Source organism: Aethalodelphis obliquidens, unplaced genomic scaffold (genome assembly GCF_003676395.1).
Source record: "Aethalodelphis obliquidens isolate GAN/ISIS:26980383/991018 unplaced genomic scaffold, ASM367639v1 scaffold6, whole genome shotgun sequence".
NCBI classification, from domain to species: Eukaryota; Metazoa; Chordata; class Mammalia; order Artiodactyla; family Delphinidae; genus Aethalodelphis; species Aethalodelphis obliquidens.
The window spans coordinates 32,046,799-32,064,259 of NW_020837950.1; the positions used below are offsets into that span (position 1 = coordinate 32,046,799).

The 17,461-nt window shown below is 41.1% G+C and overlaps 1 protein-coding gene across 8 annotated transcripts in view; it reads left to right on the forward strand.

Annotated features, from left to right (window-relative positions):
* Positions 1–504: 504 nt before the first annotated feature.
* Positions 505–17,461, forward strand: part of LDB2 (LIM domain binding 2) — a 381,494-nt gene continuing 364,537 nt past the window's right edge. For 2 of the 8 annotated variants that reach the window (XM_027103290.1, XM_027103293.1), the window contains exon 1: positions 506–893. In XM_027103290.1, coding sequence (XP_026959091.1) covers positions 762–893 — 132 coding nt within the window. In that variant the 5' untranslated portion in view covers positions 506–761. Of the gene's footprint in view, positions 894–17,461 lie in introns of all 8 variants that reach the window. The other 6 variants (XM_027103291.1, XM_027103292.1, XM_027103288.1 and 3 more) reach the window with 6 other exon arrangements.

Sequence of the window (17,461 nt, forward strand, 5' to 3'; positions counted from 1 at the left end):
AGGGGTTGAAATGCAAAGACTCTAACAAGCTCTTGCTTGGAACAACAGTAAGCAAAATCAAAACTATAGAGGAAGATTAGTGCAGAGGGAAATCTACATGGGAGTGAATCACCAGCTCAGTTACCGGGGACCACGATGCCCCCGTTTCTGTATTTTGTAGTCATCACATTTCTGAACCATCACAACGGTGTGGCTGTCAGGGGTGAGTGGCTCTGGCAGCGGTTAAACCACCTATATGCTAACAAGCTCAGCAATCAGGTTGTGAAGGGTCCTGGCAAGAGGAAAATAATCCAACCAAACCTTAGACCTCTGTCAGGCTGTGAGGAGAATTATATTTTTGAACTAGTCTACAGTGTGGACAGGAAATGACCTCTCCACAAACTGCTTCTTTAAAAACAAGCAGTGGTGCCTAAAGCTATCCAGCTCCCCTCTCTCTCTCCCTCCCTCCTTCCCTCTCTTCCTCCCTCCCAGCCTCCCTCCCTCTCTGAAGCTCCTGCTCTCTCCCTCCCCTCCCGAGAGCTCTCCCCCCTCCTCCCTCCCTCCCGCTTGCTCTCCGTCTCTCTCTCTCGCTACCGAGGGCTCCCACAGCAGTTCCCAGCCAGTGTGTTCAGCCTGCCTGCCTGCCTGCCTCTGTGTGTGTGTGCGCGCGCGTGTGCGAGCGTGTGCGTGCGGCTACTTTGTACTGTGAAGAACACAGCCCATGTGCTCTGCATGGACGTTACTGCTACTCTGTTTAGCTTGATTTTCGACAGGCAGGCAAGATGTCCAGCACACCACATGACCCCTTCTATTCTTCTCCTTTTGGCCCATTTTATAGGAGACATACACCCTACATGGTACAACCAGAGTACCGAATCTATGAGATGAACAAGAGACTGCAGTCGCGCACAGAGGTAAGTACTTCAACCTTGGGTGTGTGTTTGTGTGTGTGTGTGTGTGTGTGTGTGTTTTCTTCAAACTGTGCCTGAGCTTTTCCTGGGTGGCTGGCTGCATTCTGCGGGAAGTGTCCCACTAGATACTACCACGTACGTGGAAATGAGCGCCAGCATGAATCCACTAGTTTGGACGCTGGGTTTCCAGGCACAGCAACTCTTGGAGCTGGGGACAGTTTCTGCCGGAATCTTGAAATAGACAACCCAGCACTTGATTCGCCTGCCGGGTGTCCAGAAATGCTGCTCTACCAGAACTCTGGCATTTTTAGTCTCTCAGTCGGTCCCCTTAGTGTTTCTTGAGATAGAATTCCGAGGGATTTGGTGATCATTTGCATCCAGCAAAATAATTTTTTTTTTTTAACAAATCCCAGAGGAAGTCTGCTTGACCGGCATTTGCTTTTCAAAGTCATCAAAATCGAGGTGAAAAGGGCAGAAGAGCCACCCTTCGTACTTTTCAGAACTAGCCCTGGAGGGACATGTTTGTCTATTTCCGTGTTAAATTCAGAAACCAGTTGCTTGGGGCAAGGGGTTCTTGACTTTCTTCCCTCGACGGTGGGAGTGTCTCCCAGGAGCTCTCACTTCCACAGGAGCTGGCTCAGAATTCAAGTCAGCTTGAGTTTTTGCATATTATGATCTTGTGCCCCAGAGAGAAGCCTCACCTACTCGCAAGCAACTCTGGGAGCACAGAGGAGACAGGACTTTCAGAACTTTGTAAATGCAAAACTCCAGACCGCCTCCTGCAATTTAAATATTTAATGCCAGTTGACTTTTCCTCTGTGCTGGCTGGGCTGGTAGGTCCTACTGCTGGGCTGTCCATTTGCCTTTAAGTTGAGGCTTTGTGTTGAAGTGTTCTGAGAAGGAGTTTGTTATAGGGGCACCAAAGTCACTTTAAGAAGTAGAAATAGCTGGGAAATCTGTCTTCTCTGCAGAGTACAGATACCCAGAGGGTCGATGTCAAAGAGCTTTCAGGGAATAGCTTTGGTAGAATTTTAGGTAGAAGCTTGACTCTTAATTCTGGAAAGGGACTCAAGGTTTTACGATAAAATAAAACACACTTGCTTGAATTGTTAACAGAGCCATGGAGAATTCATGATGTTTAATGTATTTAATATAGCTAACAAGATGTGACCTGCTTTCTGATTGGCTAACTGCTGGACAAGGACTGATCAAAAAAAAAAAAAAAAGCTGGGCTGTCTTTATCACTGCTATTTTCTTTATATGTTAATACATCATAGATGTTAAGTGGCCTTGATGATACCGTTGCTCTCCCCAGAAGCCAGTAGCTTTTATACAAGTGTAAACTCTGTCCTGCTAAGGGTGGTGAGCTGTTGGCAGAAAATGATATTTGTGTGTTGTTGTGTGTGTGTAGTTGTGTATGTATGTTACAATTTGTATATTGCATTCAGATCTTTGCAACTGTGTATTGGAATCTTAAACTCTTGCACAAACTATTGATTGTCACAGCCTGCTTTCAGAATTAGGAGGACAGAATATGTCATACTGTTCAGGCACACATAATTGCAACACAGATTTGGAGTAAAAAAAAAGTCTTAAAAATATGATTAGTTTTAAAAAAGAGACCAGCGACCTTTATGGATCAATTCTTGAACAGCAGGATTTAAAAAGAACCCGTGTCCATCATACATTTTAGAAAGTTTTTGAGGAGTTGTAGAAGGAGGGTTTTTCTCCATCCTTCTCGGTTAAGAGAGCAGGCAGATTTCTCTGATATCTGTGTTCTCCTGTGCCCCTTAATTATCACCTGGCCAGTTCTGAGCTAGAATACTTATCTGGAGGACTTCTCTATCCTGGTCCTCATAAAAATCTGCAGAATGCAATAAGGTCCCACATTTGTTTCACATTTGAGAGAAAACCTTTAAAGTCCCAAATTCATAGTACTGTTTCTTAAAACTGGCACGTTATCTTTTGTGAGAGCTAAACTCAGGAATTCCTAACTTTTGGATTCTGGGGTATTACTTTTAAGTAGAAAACCTGCTTCACAGCTCAAGAAACTGGAGAGGAAAGCTTGCTATGACAAATCCTAAAGATTTTTTTAAACCTCGCTGACTGACAGAAAAGCACTGAGAACTGTTTTCTGGTATGTTCTAGAGCCAACCCTGAACACTTCTTCCCTTAATTAGATCTTTTTTATAATTATCCAAATAATTGCTCTGACACTTCCTTTTTTCTTTGCCGAGCAGTAAAGGATGTCACGAACCCAAGGCCATAAGTTTGTTTTCATTTCATATGAAAAAAAAGGAGAAAATCAAATAATTGCTCCTAAGATACATAAATATTAACATTCGATATTAGAGTTTGATCAACGTTTGTAATGGAAAAATATTTAGAAAAAAATAACTTCTTGAAAAAGTTACATTGTGTATTTATCAATATTAATGGTGACTATTTATGGTAAAGTTGTTCTGAGCCCTAGAGAGGGATTGGTTGGAATAAAGTGCAGTAATACCCAGCAAGAGTTATCAGTTTATTCACACACAAAATCAAATAGATTGTTGAGTGATTACTTTTAGAATTTAACTGATGCATCCATCCATTTTGGACAAGAGAGACTCACTTTCTTTCTTCTCTCTCTCTTCTGGTTCCTGCTTCTATATTACACGGTATTATTTCATTGACTCCTAATATCGCACTCTCACATACACACCTATGTAATACTCTCGATTCTCCATTCTTTTTTGAACGTAGACTTGCCTAGAAAGAAATTGCAGCAAATCAGTCTCAATGAAAAAATTATAATCGAGTTTGCAGAAATTTCCTAGAAACCTTCTTTATGGAAAGGAAAAAATGTAGTAAAGAAGCATGGTGCTCACCTTCTCTCCTTCCATAGATGACTCCCCCAGAGCATTCTCTCCTGGGGATTGATGCATTTCTTCCAATTAAATAAAATCAAAGCCCTTCAGAAGCTGGGTAGTTTTAAAAAACACTGGATTGGGAGTTAATCCTTTTTCGAACTTGTTTCTTTCTTTTACATGGATCTTGCTTCCTCATAAGCAAATTATCTCAAGGCCTCTTTAATTTAAAAATTCAGATTTTACCAAAGTTCAGAGTTTGGTTTTCTTTAGTAGGAGAAAGTGTTGTGAACTTGAGTAATGAGCACAGACATTACTTCTTGGCTCACGGTATTTAGTTCAAAATCACAAATGGTACTGAAAAAATAGGGTCATAGTGGAGAAAATATTGCAGGGAGCGACACTGCCAGTCTTGTTTAAGGCCAGTGCTGGGAGCAAGCAGTTCCTGGGACAAAGTAGGTGCTCAGTAAACATTTGTGAACAAGCCGATCATGAATCAGTAGCTGACAGAGGAGAGAAAATTTAACTATATCACTGAAATTGGCACCTTTCCTGAGAAGCACAATTCTGATGCCTTTGGGGGTCCTGGTGCCTCCTGAAGCTGCTTTAGGGACCTGCTTCCAATTCCCCTAAAAGTGCTCATCTCCACACTTATTGAATCATGAGGCAATTTAGATCCCTAATCTTTGTGGCAAAGGAAAGCAAGTGTCTAAGAAATTATGGGACCTCATTTCTTTTTAAAGGAATTTGAATGCATTACGAAGCAAACAAAAACAACACACATATGCTTCAGATGCTGTTGGCTATTGTGGGAAATAAAATTTCTTTGCAACACCAGAATCTCAGTGGAATTTCATAAAGAAGTACATAGATATTTCCCCCTTTTCTTAATTGAAATTAAGAGGAACTCTTGGAGCTTTGTGTCAGTTTTGGTCACTGTAATTCCCAGGCAGTAGGAAGAGGGCTATGTTTTCCATTGTGTATGTTACCATGAATTGACCTGAGATCTTCCAAAATTCATTGACTGTTTGAATGGTCTTGCTGTCTCAAATGTATATTGAAAGAACGAAACTGCACAATTTTTAGTTTAACACTGCACACAGAGTACCGTCAGATAGGACTTAAAAATGTGTCCTAAAGATTTCAGGATTTGTTCTGTAACAAGCTTCAGTAATAACAAAAATAACAGTATTTTTTTCATTTCCTGAAGTCTGTGCTATAAGATTAAAAATATGTATAGGTGAAATATGAGATCATCACAGTGAACTTCATTTTTAGTGAAAGGATTTTAATAACGTTGGATTTTTATAGAATTTAAGAAAGTTTATCAAGTTATACAAATTTTGGATATCGCAGGCAACTCTTTTTACCTTATTTCCTCATTCAAATGACCAAGAAACGTCTCCATTCCAATGAAGATGTTTTTAAATACATAGATTTTTTTCAGGTTGGCAGTATGCTAATTTTAATAAAATACCACAAACACCAGGAAAGTGTGGGTACTAGGATGTATTTCTTCTGTTTTGAGGTTTTTTATTCTTTTATCAGTATTACACATCCCACTCCCAAAGAGAAAGCTGTGATTACAATGGGAAGCTGCCATGTACACAAGGATTTTATTAGAATTACGGTTTTTAGTTTTACAGGATTTAATATGAACGTTGAAAATATTTGAAGACCTTGAAATTTCAATCTGCTGCTTTCACCCCGCTTCAGCTCAACTCTCCAACTCCCCGGGGAGGGGGTGGGAGGGGGTGGAAGGCTCTCAGTCTTTTCTTTCAGCTACATTTTTATATACTTTAGTCACAGGGTTTCCCGTTGTAGCATCATGTTTATTCATGGGGTAGCTTAGTATCATTGATGCTCAGATAGAGCCTAGTTAAAATGAGATTAGGTATTCTGGATAGGTGGGAAAAAAAAGAAAACGGCTTTGTGATAAACTTGGATTTTTTTTTTTTTTCCTAGAAATTTAGAAAGAAAAATGGTGCTGTTACTCTGAGGCATATGAATGATTTTCAGTGTTAAACACAGAACTTTCCAAGTTTTTCGAAGGGGGTTGGTGAGGAGTAGGGGGAGGGGGGATTAGTAGTGGAAAGGAAAGCTATTTTGAAAATGTTAAATGAAACCAAAAGTGAAGTTTTAAAAAATAAGAACTTCCAACCTCTCTTAGTTTTCAAGATCTCTACATGGCCTCAGAAAACAAATTGCTGGACTCTTGTACGGATTTTATTTTCCTGAGGTCTTTTTTTCCCCCATTTTCCTACTATGGGAACTGTTTTTAATTAAAAATTGCTGCAAACTAACTATTCGTAGGAGGCCAAGAAGAAAAAAAAATCTCTCAGCTCACATTCAACACAGATTCTTATCAGCCTAAAATCAATGCACACTTAAATCTCTCCCCTTTTGGTATGTAAATTATGATATAGGATTTAAACAGTATTCATTTTTTAAGCATTTAGCTTTTTGTTTGGGTTTCAGAAAGAAATTAATTTAAAATGTATGGAGACAGGGCTATAAATCTCCTTTTATTACATTTGTCCACATTAACCCATTTTCATGAGGAACACAGAAAACCCCCTTTCTGAACAAGCAAACGAAACAGAAAACAAACAACCCCCAATATTGTCAGGAGCAAGATTCATAAACTTACTTATTTGGATTTGGTTGGTGGGTCTCGGAATATAATTGATCTGGAAAAACAAATCTCTTTTTGAAAGTAGCAGAAAACAGAGCTTTAAAAATGTGTTCAGCTGATGTAGATATGACATATACCTTTGTCATTTTCTGACCAAAATATTTTCCTCCTTTCTTTCTTTCCTTCCTTCTTCCTTTCCCTTCCTCCCTCCCTCCCTCCCTTCCCGCCCTCCCTCCCTCCTTTCCTTCCTTCCTTTCTTTCTTTTTCTTTCTTTCCATCTTTCTTATCAATCTGAGGTTAGACTTTTTTTTTTACATTTAAATTCCGGCAGCATGCATCTGAACATAGGCAACTATTAATACTTGAGACAAACTTCAGCCCTTCCTTCAAGAATTTCTATACTTCAGGCAATGACAATATCTGTGTCTGGAAATACAGAGACGATTAAGACCATTTGGTAACAAAGGGCGACATACAAACCAGTTCTTACAATGTAGTGCCCTGTTAGGTTAACACACTGTGCCTATGTATACTGAAAGATGTACACCTTTCTGAAAAGTAGTCGTGATGATGGTAACTAGCATCTATGGAGAGGTCACTCTCTGTAGGGCCAAGGTGCTAAGTGCTTTCTGGACATCAGCTCATGGAACCCTCATAATCACCTCCTGATATTGGTACTCCTAACATCTGCAGTCTTACTGATGAGGAAACAAAGGGTTAAGTAAATTGTCTAAGGTCACACAGATGGTAGTTTAATTTTAGAAGTTATGCTGTTAACTGCTTTGCTATATAGCACTTCTCTGAGATAAGAAATACTAGCAAGGATTGTAGTTTCACCTGTGGAAATCTATTAGGTGAATGCATTCATTTTTTCCTTGGATAGGTTGACTTTGGCAGTGCCTAGAAAGATGACCCCATCCACCTAACCTGGTTGGACTATTTGCCTCTCAAGTGTCTGACTCATTTCAAAAGGGACCATGTGAAATTCCAAAGGATGGAATCAGAGGATATACCCTGGTTATTGAAAAAAAAAGAACCAAATTCACACTCCCTATTAAAGAATGAATATTTTCAGTATTCATTGAAGTGGCCTTATCTGAAGAGTCACTGGACTTGTTGTGGAACACTATGCATAGCTATCTAAGAGTTTAATTTTTTAAACTTAAAAATATCTGAATTTCCATTCAGTGCTTGACTCTTCTCAGGTGTGTTCTGTGGAAGATGGTGGTTTAATTATTTTAAACATCAATTGGATGAGTAGAAAAGCTATCCCATTTTTGGTAGTGCCACGCCCCTCCAAATATAAGATTAGGAGAGTAAATTAGAATTTGGTATGATGTTGGCTTTCTTTGCAGGTAATCAATTAGGAATCGTAGAAAAAATAAAGGCATAGAGGGAAGAGAGCTCCTAACATGTGTCGGTTTCTCACTATCCTAGTTTGACCTTAAGAGGCATTCTGTCCACATCATGTGTCTTTGGATTTCCTCGTGGGAAATGAGGTTTCCTTCCTAACCCTGTAGCCTACTTTAGCTAACTGTGAGGCCACTGTGCTTGTAGTCAATGCCTGACAATTATTAGAGATAAGATGGATCTCTTCACGTGATCCACTCCCAAGCCCAAGATGCATGTGTTCTGGTTCTCCTTTAACAGATCAGGAAACTGAGGCTCAGAGAGGTGAAAACCAAGTCCATACATGGGCATCCCCGGGGGCTGGATCTTTTGACTCCCCCGTTCAGTGCTCTGCTCAGAAGCTTGCTGGTAAAGGCTACCTGCTCCCTGTTGGAAGCCCTGACGGCCACCCCTTGCCCTCAATTTCCTACTACTTTTGACCAGCCTAGTTTGAAGTTATAGTCTTCCAATTAAAAACAGTGCTGAGCGTTAAAGATGTGGTAGATCCCTCTGAAGAAGAGGAACCACCCCTGTTCTGGGGACATCACAAGCCCCCATCCTCTCTTTTCAAGATTTGGATGGTCTCCTAACTATACTCTCTGCTCCCTCTTTCCACTATATAATCTGTTTTCCCACAAGCAGCCAAGGTGATATTTTTGAAGCAGAAATCAGAGCACATCACTTTCCAGCTCCCCCTCACACCTAGAATAAGCTCCAAACTCCTTGCTCTGGCTTTTAAGGCTCTATTGATCTGTTGTTTCCTGATGGCCCAGTCTTACCACGTGTTCAGCAAACTCCAGCCGCAAGGGACTTCTTTGGATCCATTAACTTGCCAAGCTCGTGCATACCTCAACACCCTTGCCCTCAGTGGTAGACTGCATATATGGCTTCCTCCATAATAACACTTAGAAGTATTAGGAAATATAATTTGAATTAGAATTTGGCATGGTGTTGGCTTGATTTGCAGGTAATTGATTCAATGTCTCAAAGAAAGTAAGGACCATGAAGGATGAGTCCTAGCACTTAGTAGGGCCTCTACTGATCAACTTAGATGCCCCCTTCACAGAGAGGCCTTCCTTGATCAGCTCATTACCCCTCCCGCACACAGTCTCATTCACTTTTTATCACATGCCCTGATAATTTTCTTCGTAGGAATTATAGCAAGCTGGTTTTTTTTTTTTTTTTTTTTTTTTTTGCCGTACGCGGGCCTCTCACTGTTGTGGCCTCTCCCGTTGCGGAGCAACAGGCTCCGGATGCACAGGCTCAGCGGCCATGGCTCACGGGCCCAGCCGCTCCGCGGCATGTGGGATCTTCCCGGACCGGGGCACGAACCCGTGTCCCCTGCATCGGCAGGCGGACTCTCAACCACTGCGCCACCAGGGAAGCCCAGCAAGCTGGTATGTTTTTGCTTCTAGTTTATTTCTCAAGTGTCAATAGAATATAAGCCGCGTGGGAACAAGGGCCTCATCTGTCTCCTTTACAGTTGTCTGCCCAGTGCCCCATAGCACATAGTTGATATGCAAAATATATCTGTTGAATAAAGGAAATTACGTTGTACCAGCACTATCCAGACTGACACTGGAATTTACCTTGAATCTTCCCAACAATCACCGACAGCTACAGTTGGAAAAGAATCTGTAAGCCTAATAGTCGGATGAGCACTTACAGATAGAATGTTCAGCCAGACCTGCAGAGAAAAGAAGCCTGAAGAGAGGAATTTCTTCTGTGAAAGAGGTGTTGAGCTGAGAACTTTGCCCTCTGGGTAGTATGAATCTGTTGGGAATCTCCTGACTTATGATGAAAAATATTTACACCTTTCTCATTTGCTATCTCTACTACTTCTCTCTTTGGGCCCATCCCTGAGGGCCCACAGCCATGAATTAGGATATGAATCACGATAATACCTTACGTTTCCTGGAGCACTTTGCATTTTGGGAAAGTGCTTTCAGGGCCATTAATGAACTTATTTGAAGTGATTATACAACAGAAAATATGGGAAGTTATATTAGTATATGATGTGGTTTATAATGTCTTTGTGCTTACGAACTGTGTGGTGTGTTTGTGTTGTGTGTGTGTGTGTGAATGTGTGTGCATATGTATGAGGGAGAGAGAGACGGAGACAGAGAGACGAGAGAGATATTTGCTCACCCCAATCAGATTTTGTTTGTGTATGTGTGAACCTTCTGGTTAGGAAACATGCACAACTTTTTTTCCACTAGTGTTTTTTTGTTTGGAATGAAAAGAGTAGCGTTCCTGGAATGTAAAGATCTGAACTGAAGTATGACTTATAACAAATCAGATTTGGATCCAAACCCTGGCTCTACCTCTTGCTTGCTGTGTGATCTTAGGGCAGTCATTTAACTTTTCTGAACTTTCATCTTCTTAGCCTGAAGTTTATGTTGGGAGGTGAATGGCTAATGCATGTAAAAATTCCTGGTATATAGTAAGTGCTCAATAAATGGGAACTATGATGATGATGATGATGATTATGCTGCCCTTTTCTCTGCCCCATCAGAAAATTAAGTTGTGTAAATCAGGCAAAACATTGCTTGATTTCCTAAAAGTATATTTACTTATTTTTTATTGAAGTATAGTTAATTTACAATACTGTGTTAGTTTAAGGTGTACAGTAAAGTGATATACGTGTGTGTGTGTATATATATATATATATATGTTCTTTTTTCAGATTCTATCCCATTATAGGTTATTACAAGATATTGAATATAGTTCCCTGTGCTATATGGTAAATCCTTGTTATTTATCTTATATATAGTGTTGTGTATCTGCTAATCCCATAGTCCTTACCCCTCCCCCTTCCCCTTTAATAACCATAAAAGTATCTTTAAAAATATATCTTACAAGGCTTGCACAAGCATATTTCAATTTAATGAATGAAACTTGCAGTGACATGTAGGATTTGTGGGTTTGGGTTTCTTATAATACGTGACAGAACCATCAGGGTGTTCCACCATCATATAATAGTGATGACACAATAATCATACACCTTCTTGTGGCTGTGATCTCCCCCAAAGTCCAGGTTATAATTAACTCTTAGACATACCAAGGTTAAAGACTAAGAACTGATCAATGTATGGGACACACACACACCATTCTGTTGGGGAAAATCTGTGTTCAGGGTTTGCTCTAGCTAAGAACTCAGTGGAGACAACAGAATATTGAAATGTTCCCCTTCACTAGTGCCTTTGCAGGGCCATCTAAACAGGGACCCTGGGGAGGGCTGGAGAGCACACACCCACTGGCCTTCACTGGCCATTTTGTCTAAAGAGGTGTACTTCTCAAAATGCTGCCTGGCACAGACTCCTCCAAGGGAGCTGTGTCAGTACCGGGTGAAGCCCCACCTGCATGTCTGGACAGATAACAGCCCTGCCAAACTGATCCACCGTGACACCTTGTGGCTTACTCCTTAACACAGCGCAATGTACACGGGTGGAACTGGTGATGCTCTGAACAGCACCATGTGGTCTCTATCTGGCCAGGGGGATCAGGTTGACAGGTAGTAAAGCTACCCACCTCTACTTTTTTTTTTTTTTTTTTTGTGGTACGCGGGCCTCTCACTACTGTGGCCTCTCCCGTTGCGGAGCACAGGCTCCGGACGCACAGGCTCAGCAGCATGGCCCACGGGCCCAGCTGCTCCATGGCATGTGGGATCCTCCTGGACCGGGGCACGAACCCGCGTCCCCTGCATCGGCAGGCGGACTCTCAACCACTGCGCCACCAGGGAAGCCCTCTACTTTCTTTATGGATGCAACCGAGTGTTACGATGGGCTGCTTTGTCCCACCGACTTCAGTGTACAGCCTCCCTGATTTTTCATATTGAAGTCCTTAAATTACACATACCTTCCTACACTTCATTTCATTGACTAGGTCACCTGTGATTTTTATGTAGAATTCCACATTAATAATAATTTTTAATCAACTTTTCTAGAGAAATAGCTTATATAACTCAAACATTACATTGTTTTAAATTTTAATTTAATACATATTAAATGAAATATAATTTAAATTTACGTTTGTTTTAATATATGTTATTATTTTGAGAGGGTAGTGCTTTAAATTTTGCCTCCCATTATGGGTCATTTCTTAGGAGTCATGAAAATTTGATCTTGAGACTGAAAATCCGTGCAGACAATCAAAAGTTACACTAATAATGTATACAAGGCTAACCATTTGGCAGTACACACACACATGAAACCCTTCTTATGCCTTATAGTGTTAACCATGATTACTCTGCAGCTGGCTGAAATTTCTTCCTTGAAATTGAAATTAAGCAGTTGGTGCGTATCACGTGCCTTTGAAAGGTTCTGATACAGAAACTCTGATGGAGCCTACGGCTCCCCAGTTGGCTGAATCCTAGAATTACAGGGCTGGAATAGATGTGAGTGATCATCTAGTCCAACCTTCTGATTGTGGAGATTGTGGAAGTGCCGAAACCAGACACAGGTGGCGCTTACCTGGACTACAACCTGTTGTGGATTCAGAAGTGGTCTCGGATTTTCTAAATCATAACACTAGCTGCTCAGGTAATATCCAGGAAGTGGCCAAATCAGACACTCTTACCTATCACTAATTTGTACTTCAACCCTACAAACACTTTTCCTTTTCAAACCCCTTTCTTCTTTCCAGTTTTCCAATTTGCCCTAAAATGGTATCGATCTTTAGCATCGTGCTACTGATGTTGAAAAACACATCACTAAGCTTTATTGCTTTAGAATTTATGACTGTTTCCCTTGCCAATTTATGTAAAATGAAGTTGCATATGTTTTAAGATATAGGTCTACTTTTTCTGATTTTAAGAACTTGGTTCATTGTCAGTAATAGAATATTTGTAAAGTACAATGTACAAATAGGTAAATACAAATTATCTTTAGTTCCACTATGCAAAAAATTGCTGTTATCATTTTAGCATATCAGTCCAAGACAGACAAGCATGCAAAGGCTGATGCACATGCTTAGGGACATACAGAACACCCGTTTGAATCCAGCTCTTTTAACCAAAATTATGAGTATTTCACCATGTTCTTAAATCTTCTTAAAATTTTGAGTTGCCTGAATTATTTACACAAATGTTTATGTTTTTAACATGATATATATATATATATTTTAGCATGATATATATATTTAAAAAATTATCCAGCTTCTTTGCACCATGATTTGATCTCAAGGAAATAGCATTCTTAGTAATCAATCTTGTCCCAAGTAAGTTGGAGGCTGCTGGTATAAGGAGTTAGCTATGGTGCCTATTGTGATTACCATTAACATTTAATACTAGTCGGAAATCTTGCACCCAGGGCTGTCTCCTTTTAAGAAAGCTTTTCCCTCCCATGTGAGGGCAGATCATTTTCCCCCTGTTTATCTTTCCTTTGTATTATTTCTGAGTTGGGAGGCAACCAGCACACAACCTTGTGCAATGTCTGTAAATCAAAAGATTTTTGCACAATTCCTACTGCAAAGAGGGAGGTTGAATTCATGTTAAGAGTTAGTGTTGATCTAGAACCAGTAGTTGGGATACAGCCGGTTCATTTATGATACCGTTTGAAGGACATGTCTTCATTTCAAGGAGGAAAGTGATATTTCATAAAGTGGGCTATGTCATGAGTTGTATGCCGTATTATCTTATTTTCCTCACTGGATCGAAGAGCTCCTTGGGGTCAGGTACTACCTTATTCATGTTTTATCCATCATGACAAGTGACAGTCTTGGTGGCCAACTGCAGTCTTTTTTTTAAAGGTACATTTCACAGAGGCCACCATTTTGTAACTAGATCCTGAGTTATCACTGTTTTTATGTGGGTGATATGCATTTTCTAGATAAGCCTCACACACATGTTCTAGGAAAGAGCAGTCATAGCATGCAATCAGACTGTGTCCGCTACATAGCATGAGCATCGAATGATTAACATCTAGAGTCCAGCAGACTTGTTTCTCTCCTTACTATTTGTGTGACCTTGAGTGAGTTAACTCACCCTTCTGTGCTCTGGATAATGTGGGGATGATAATAGAATCTACGTCCTTGGATTTTTATGAGGATCAGGTGAGATAATTCTTATAAAATGATGAGCATAGTGCCTGCGCCCTCTGAGTGTTCATTACTACGCTGACGCTGACGCTGATTTGTTTGGCGGATGTTGAAGTCTACCATATGTGATATTACTGGTCTGGAGGTGAAGAGGGCCGCATGCCTGACTTGAAAGGGCTTAGTAAGACCACAGTAAGGATTTGCAGAGAAGGAGGGATGAATGGGAATTTGCCAATTTAAGAATAGTGGTGGAAAGGATGCTTTGGGCTGAAGGAAAGGCACAGGCAAAGAAAGTGAGTCTCAAAAGGTGATGTTCTGTTTGAGGAAGGGTGAGGATTTTGGCAGAGCTGGGGCTTAAGGTCTAGGGTGGTTGTATGAGTGTATATATGTGTGTAGGGTGGGGTTGGAATGTGGTAGGAAATAAACCTGGAGAGGAAGTGAGGGCTGGTTGTGAAGGCTTCGTTATGTGCCGTGAGGCCGTTGGTTTCTATCTGTTGGAGACTATCTGTTGGACTTCAGTATAGTGAGTATGAATAGGGCCCTGGCATGATTATTTAATTTCTCAGTGCTTTGGTTTCCTTATCTGGAAAATGACACAAGAGGAGTCCTCACCTCGTAGGTTTTGTTTTAGGGAATTTAGTGGGATGAGGCCTTTAAGCTTTTAGACCTGCTGGTCCAGCACCTCACTACTATGTAGTAAGGATTCCATCAACATTGGTTTCTACTCTCAGGCAAAGGGAACTGATAAAGGTACTTTTTGGCCCGGGCAGTGAAACCAATGATGTGCCTTCGAGCAATGTCACTCTGGCCACTTTGTGGAGGGCAGACTGGCAGTCTGTCTAGGAGCATATTTGTCTGCTGAGAGGAGGGGGTCAGCGGATGGGGAGATGCACAAAGGAAAAATGACACACATTTACTGGCTGGCTGAGCTATTTTTAGCCTAGCGTGTCTGAAGCAAAGGATGGATTTCCACGGCATTTTTTTTTTTAAGATGCAAAATTACTGTAAGCCAAAGTTATGTAACTTGCCTAGGGACACTTTGTTTGTCCACCAATGAGGCCACTGTGGGGTCCACAAAACTTTTAGCAGGCATTTTAAAGGGTGGGTCCCCAGGGTCGCCAATCCTGACTTTTCCTCCTGCCTTGACAGAATTGGGAAACTCGAATTGATGAGCTGGGGCTTCTGGGAAGATTCCCCCCCCGCCCGCCTTACCTGTCAGCCAGCCTAGAACCAGGACCTCAGAGGGAGATGACAGTGAGTCGAGTGAAGAGGATGAGTGGGGAGCGAGAAGATGGGTTGAAATCCTTTCCCACCCAGGCCATGTAACATGAGTCTCTGAGCCTCAGTTTCCTTGGTGTAGAATGGGCAGAACGATAGGTCAGCCTCCGAGGAAAATCTTGGACACTCAGTGAGACGGTGGAGGGACACTGCCAATACCGGGAGGTATTGGAGGGTGGCTCTGCCCTTCCCTACCTGGCATTTCATGTCATATCGAGGGCCAAAGAATTTTGTTCAAGAGTGTTTCTTAGACTCTTCTCACATTTTCTTTCCTCCCTAAACTTGAGCCTGTGTCCTTAGATAAATCTTTCCTTTTCCTGAGCCTATTTCCTCTTCTGACAGCTCTGGATTCGAAGAGATATGAACTGCAAGGTATCCTTTCCATCACTATTTTTATTCTGATTCCCATTAGGTGGACTGTGTGCTTCTGTTTTTAATCTCCCCCGTGAATCATACAATCCAGGTAAATAACGTGCTCCTGACGTTGCGACTCCTGCCCCTTTTCTCCCACCTCGCTTGCTGAGGGGATCTTGCTGAGTCACAGAAAGATCTCTCTTGCTTTTCCTCCTGCATTGGCTGGAGCTGGAGCGCCACTCTGGCCTTCTCACCCTCCGGGCACCATTGTCTTAAAACCTGCACATGAAAGAAGGTCCGGGGATTGTTTTTTCCGGTCTTTATAAAAAAACCTCAAAATGCAAATGCAGGATGTCCTAAAATCACAGAGTTCAGAGGGGTCCCGGTACCCTTGGTTTTTTTTCTTTTTTTTAAAGAAAGGTTAAAATTCATCCGAACCAAGACTAGAAAATAAGCTTAAGGTGTCAAGTTATTCCGAAAAGACTGTTAATGCCTGTTGGCTGAGTGCATTAAACTGCTTTGAAATGATCACTTGTGTGTACTGTTTTAAAAGCTGCTTGCTAGGACGGTTATTTAAACCTGTTTGTTTACGGACTCAAAACTTCACATTTGTCCGTTGAAAAAAATACTATATTTGAAACAAATAAACATTAAAATATAGTTTATTATATTTCCAGCCATTCGTCTGAAAGGAAAATATGTCAAGACATTTATAGTTAGAAACTGAAAACTCCGCCCTAATCCACTCCATTGTATTTCCAAGGAGCCCAGTCATATATAATATTACCGGGTCTCCTGAGGCCTCCTTGAAGGGATACCAGATACTCTTGGTATAACAAGAGATTGGGGGAGGCGGGGAGAGAACGGCCAGGGAATGGCTTCCAGTCCTAATTCTATATTTCCTGTGATTTTTTTTTTTTTTTAATGGAGGCAGGGGAAAAGGAGAGAAGAATGAACTCTGCTGTTACTTTTAGTATGGCTTTGACTTTAAAACCATTTAAAAAGGAACATTCATGGTGGCACCCTGGGGTGTCTAGGATGGGATTGCCTTGGCTTCTTCATCCCTCAATCACCTATAGAGTTTTTTTATTATGTGCTCAGTGATGGAGGTCTACCAGGAAGCCCTTCCCTCATGCTCAAAGCCTAGTGGGGAAGACAGCCAGCTGAACGTCTGCTTATGATGGGCAAGACTGGGCTGTTGAGAGCAGCGAGGATGGAAGGTATCCCAGCAGGGACTGTGGTGTCAGGACACACACACTCCCGCGCCCGCTTACGCTCTAAGTTGCTTACATTATGGAGTAAATTGTGATCTAAATATTCGTATTTTTAATCTAGAGCGCTGCTAACTTTTTGACAACACTGTGTATCCGATGATCTTTAGAGAAATTAAGCTGCTTAAATATCCCAAAACAGGGAGATAAAGTCATGCAGCATTCATGCCCCCATGATGACTGCACCCAGGTCCCTTAAACTACTATAACCTAAACTGTGGGTGAGGAAGAAGAAAAGGGGACTCCTCTAAGCCTACTTAAAAGCCAAGATATGGCAAAAAAAATTTTTTTTTTTTGCCTTAGTCCATGAGAAATTGTCTTTTTGTAGGGTAGAAAATGTCATCCTTACCAAAGAGTTAATCATAGTCATTTTTGTGACATCTCCAGGTTCTCATTTAATGAATCTTAATTGAAAAAATATCCCCCTCCTCCAACTATGGTATATAGCTAGACAATATTGAGAAGAGTTTAGGGAAGGAAACAGATCATGCAAAGCCTTGAGTGGTTAGGAATGCATAAAACTGAAGGCAGGGGACTGGATGAGACAAAAAGCAGTATCTCAAAAATTCAAGATGAGGAACAGTGGAATCATACTGTGTATTTATTAAGTGTCTGCTGCATGTCAATCTCCCAGCTGAGTACTTTAACCTTATTGTCTCAGTTAAGTTGCACAGCAGTGCAATGAGTAGGATTATTACCTCTGTTTCATAGATGAGGGAGCTGAGGCTGAGAGAGGCTTAGTAATTAGCCCAGAGTTTC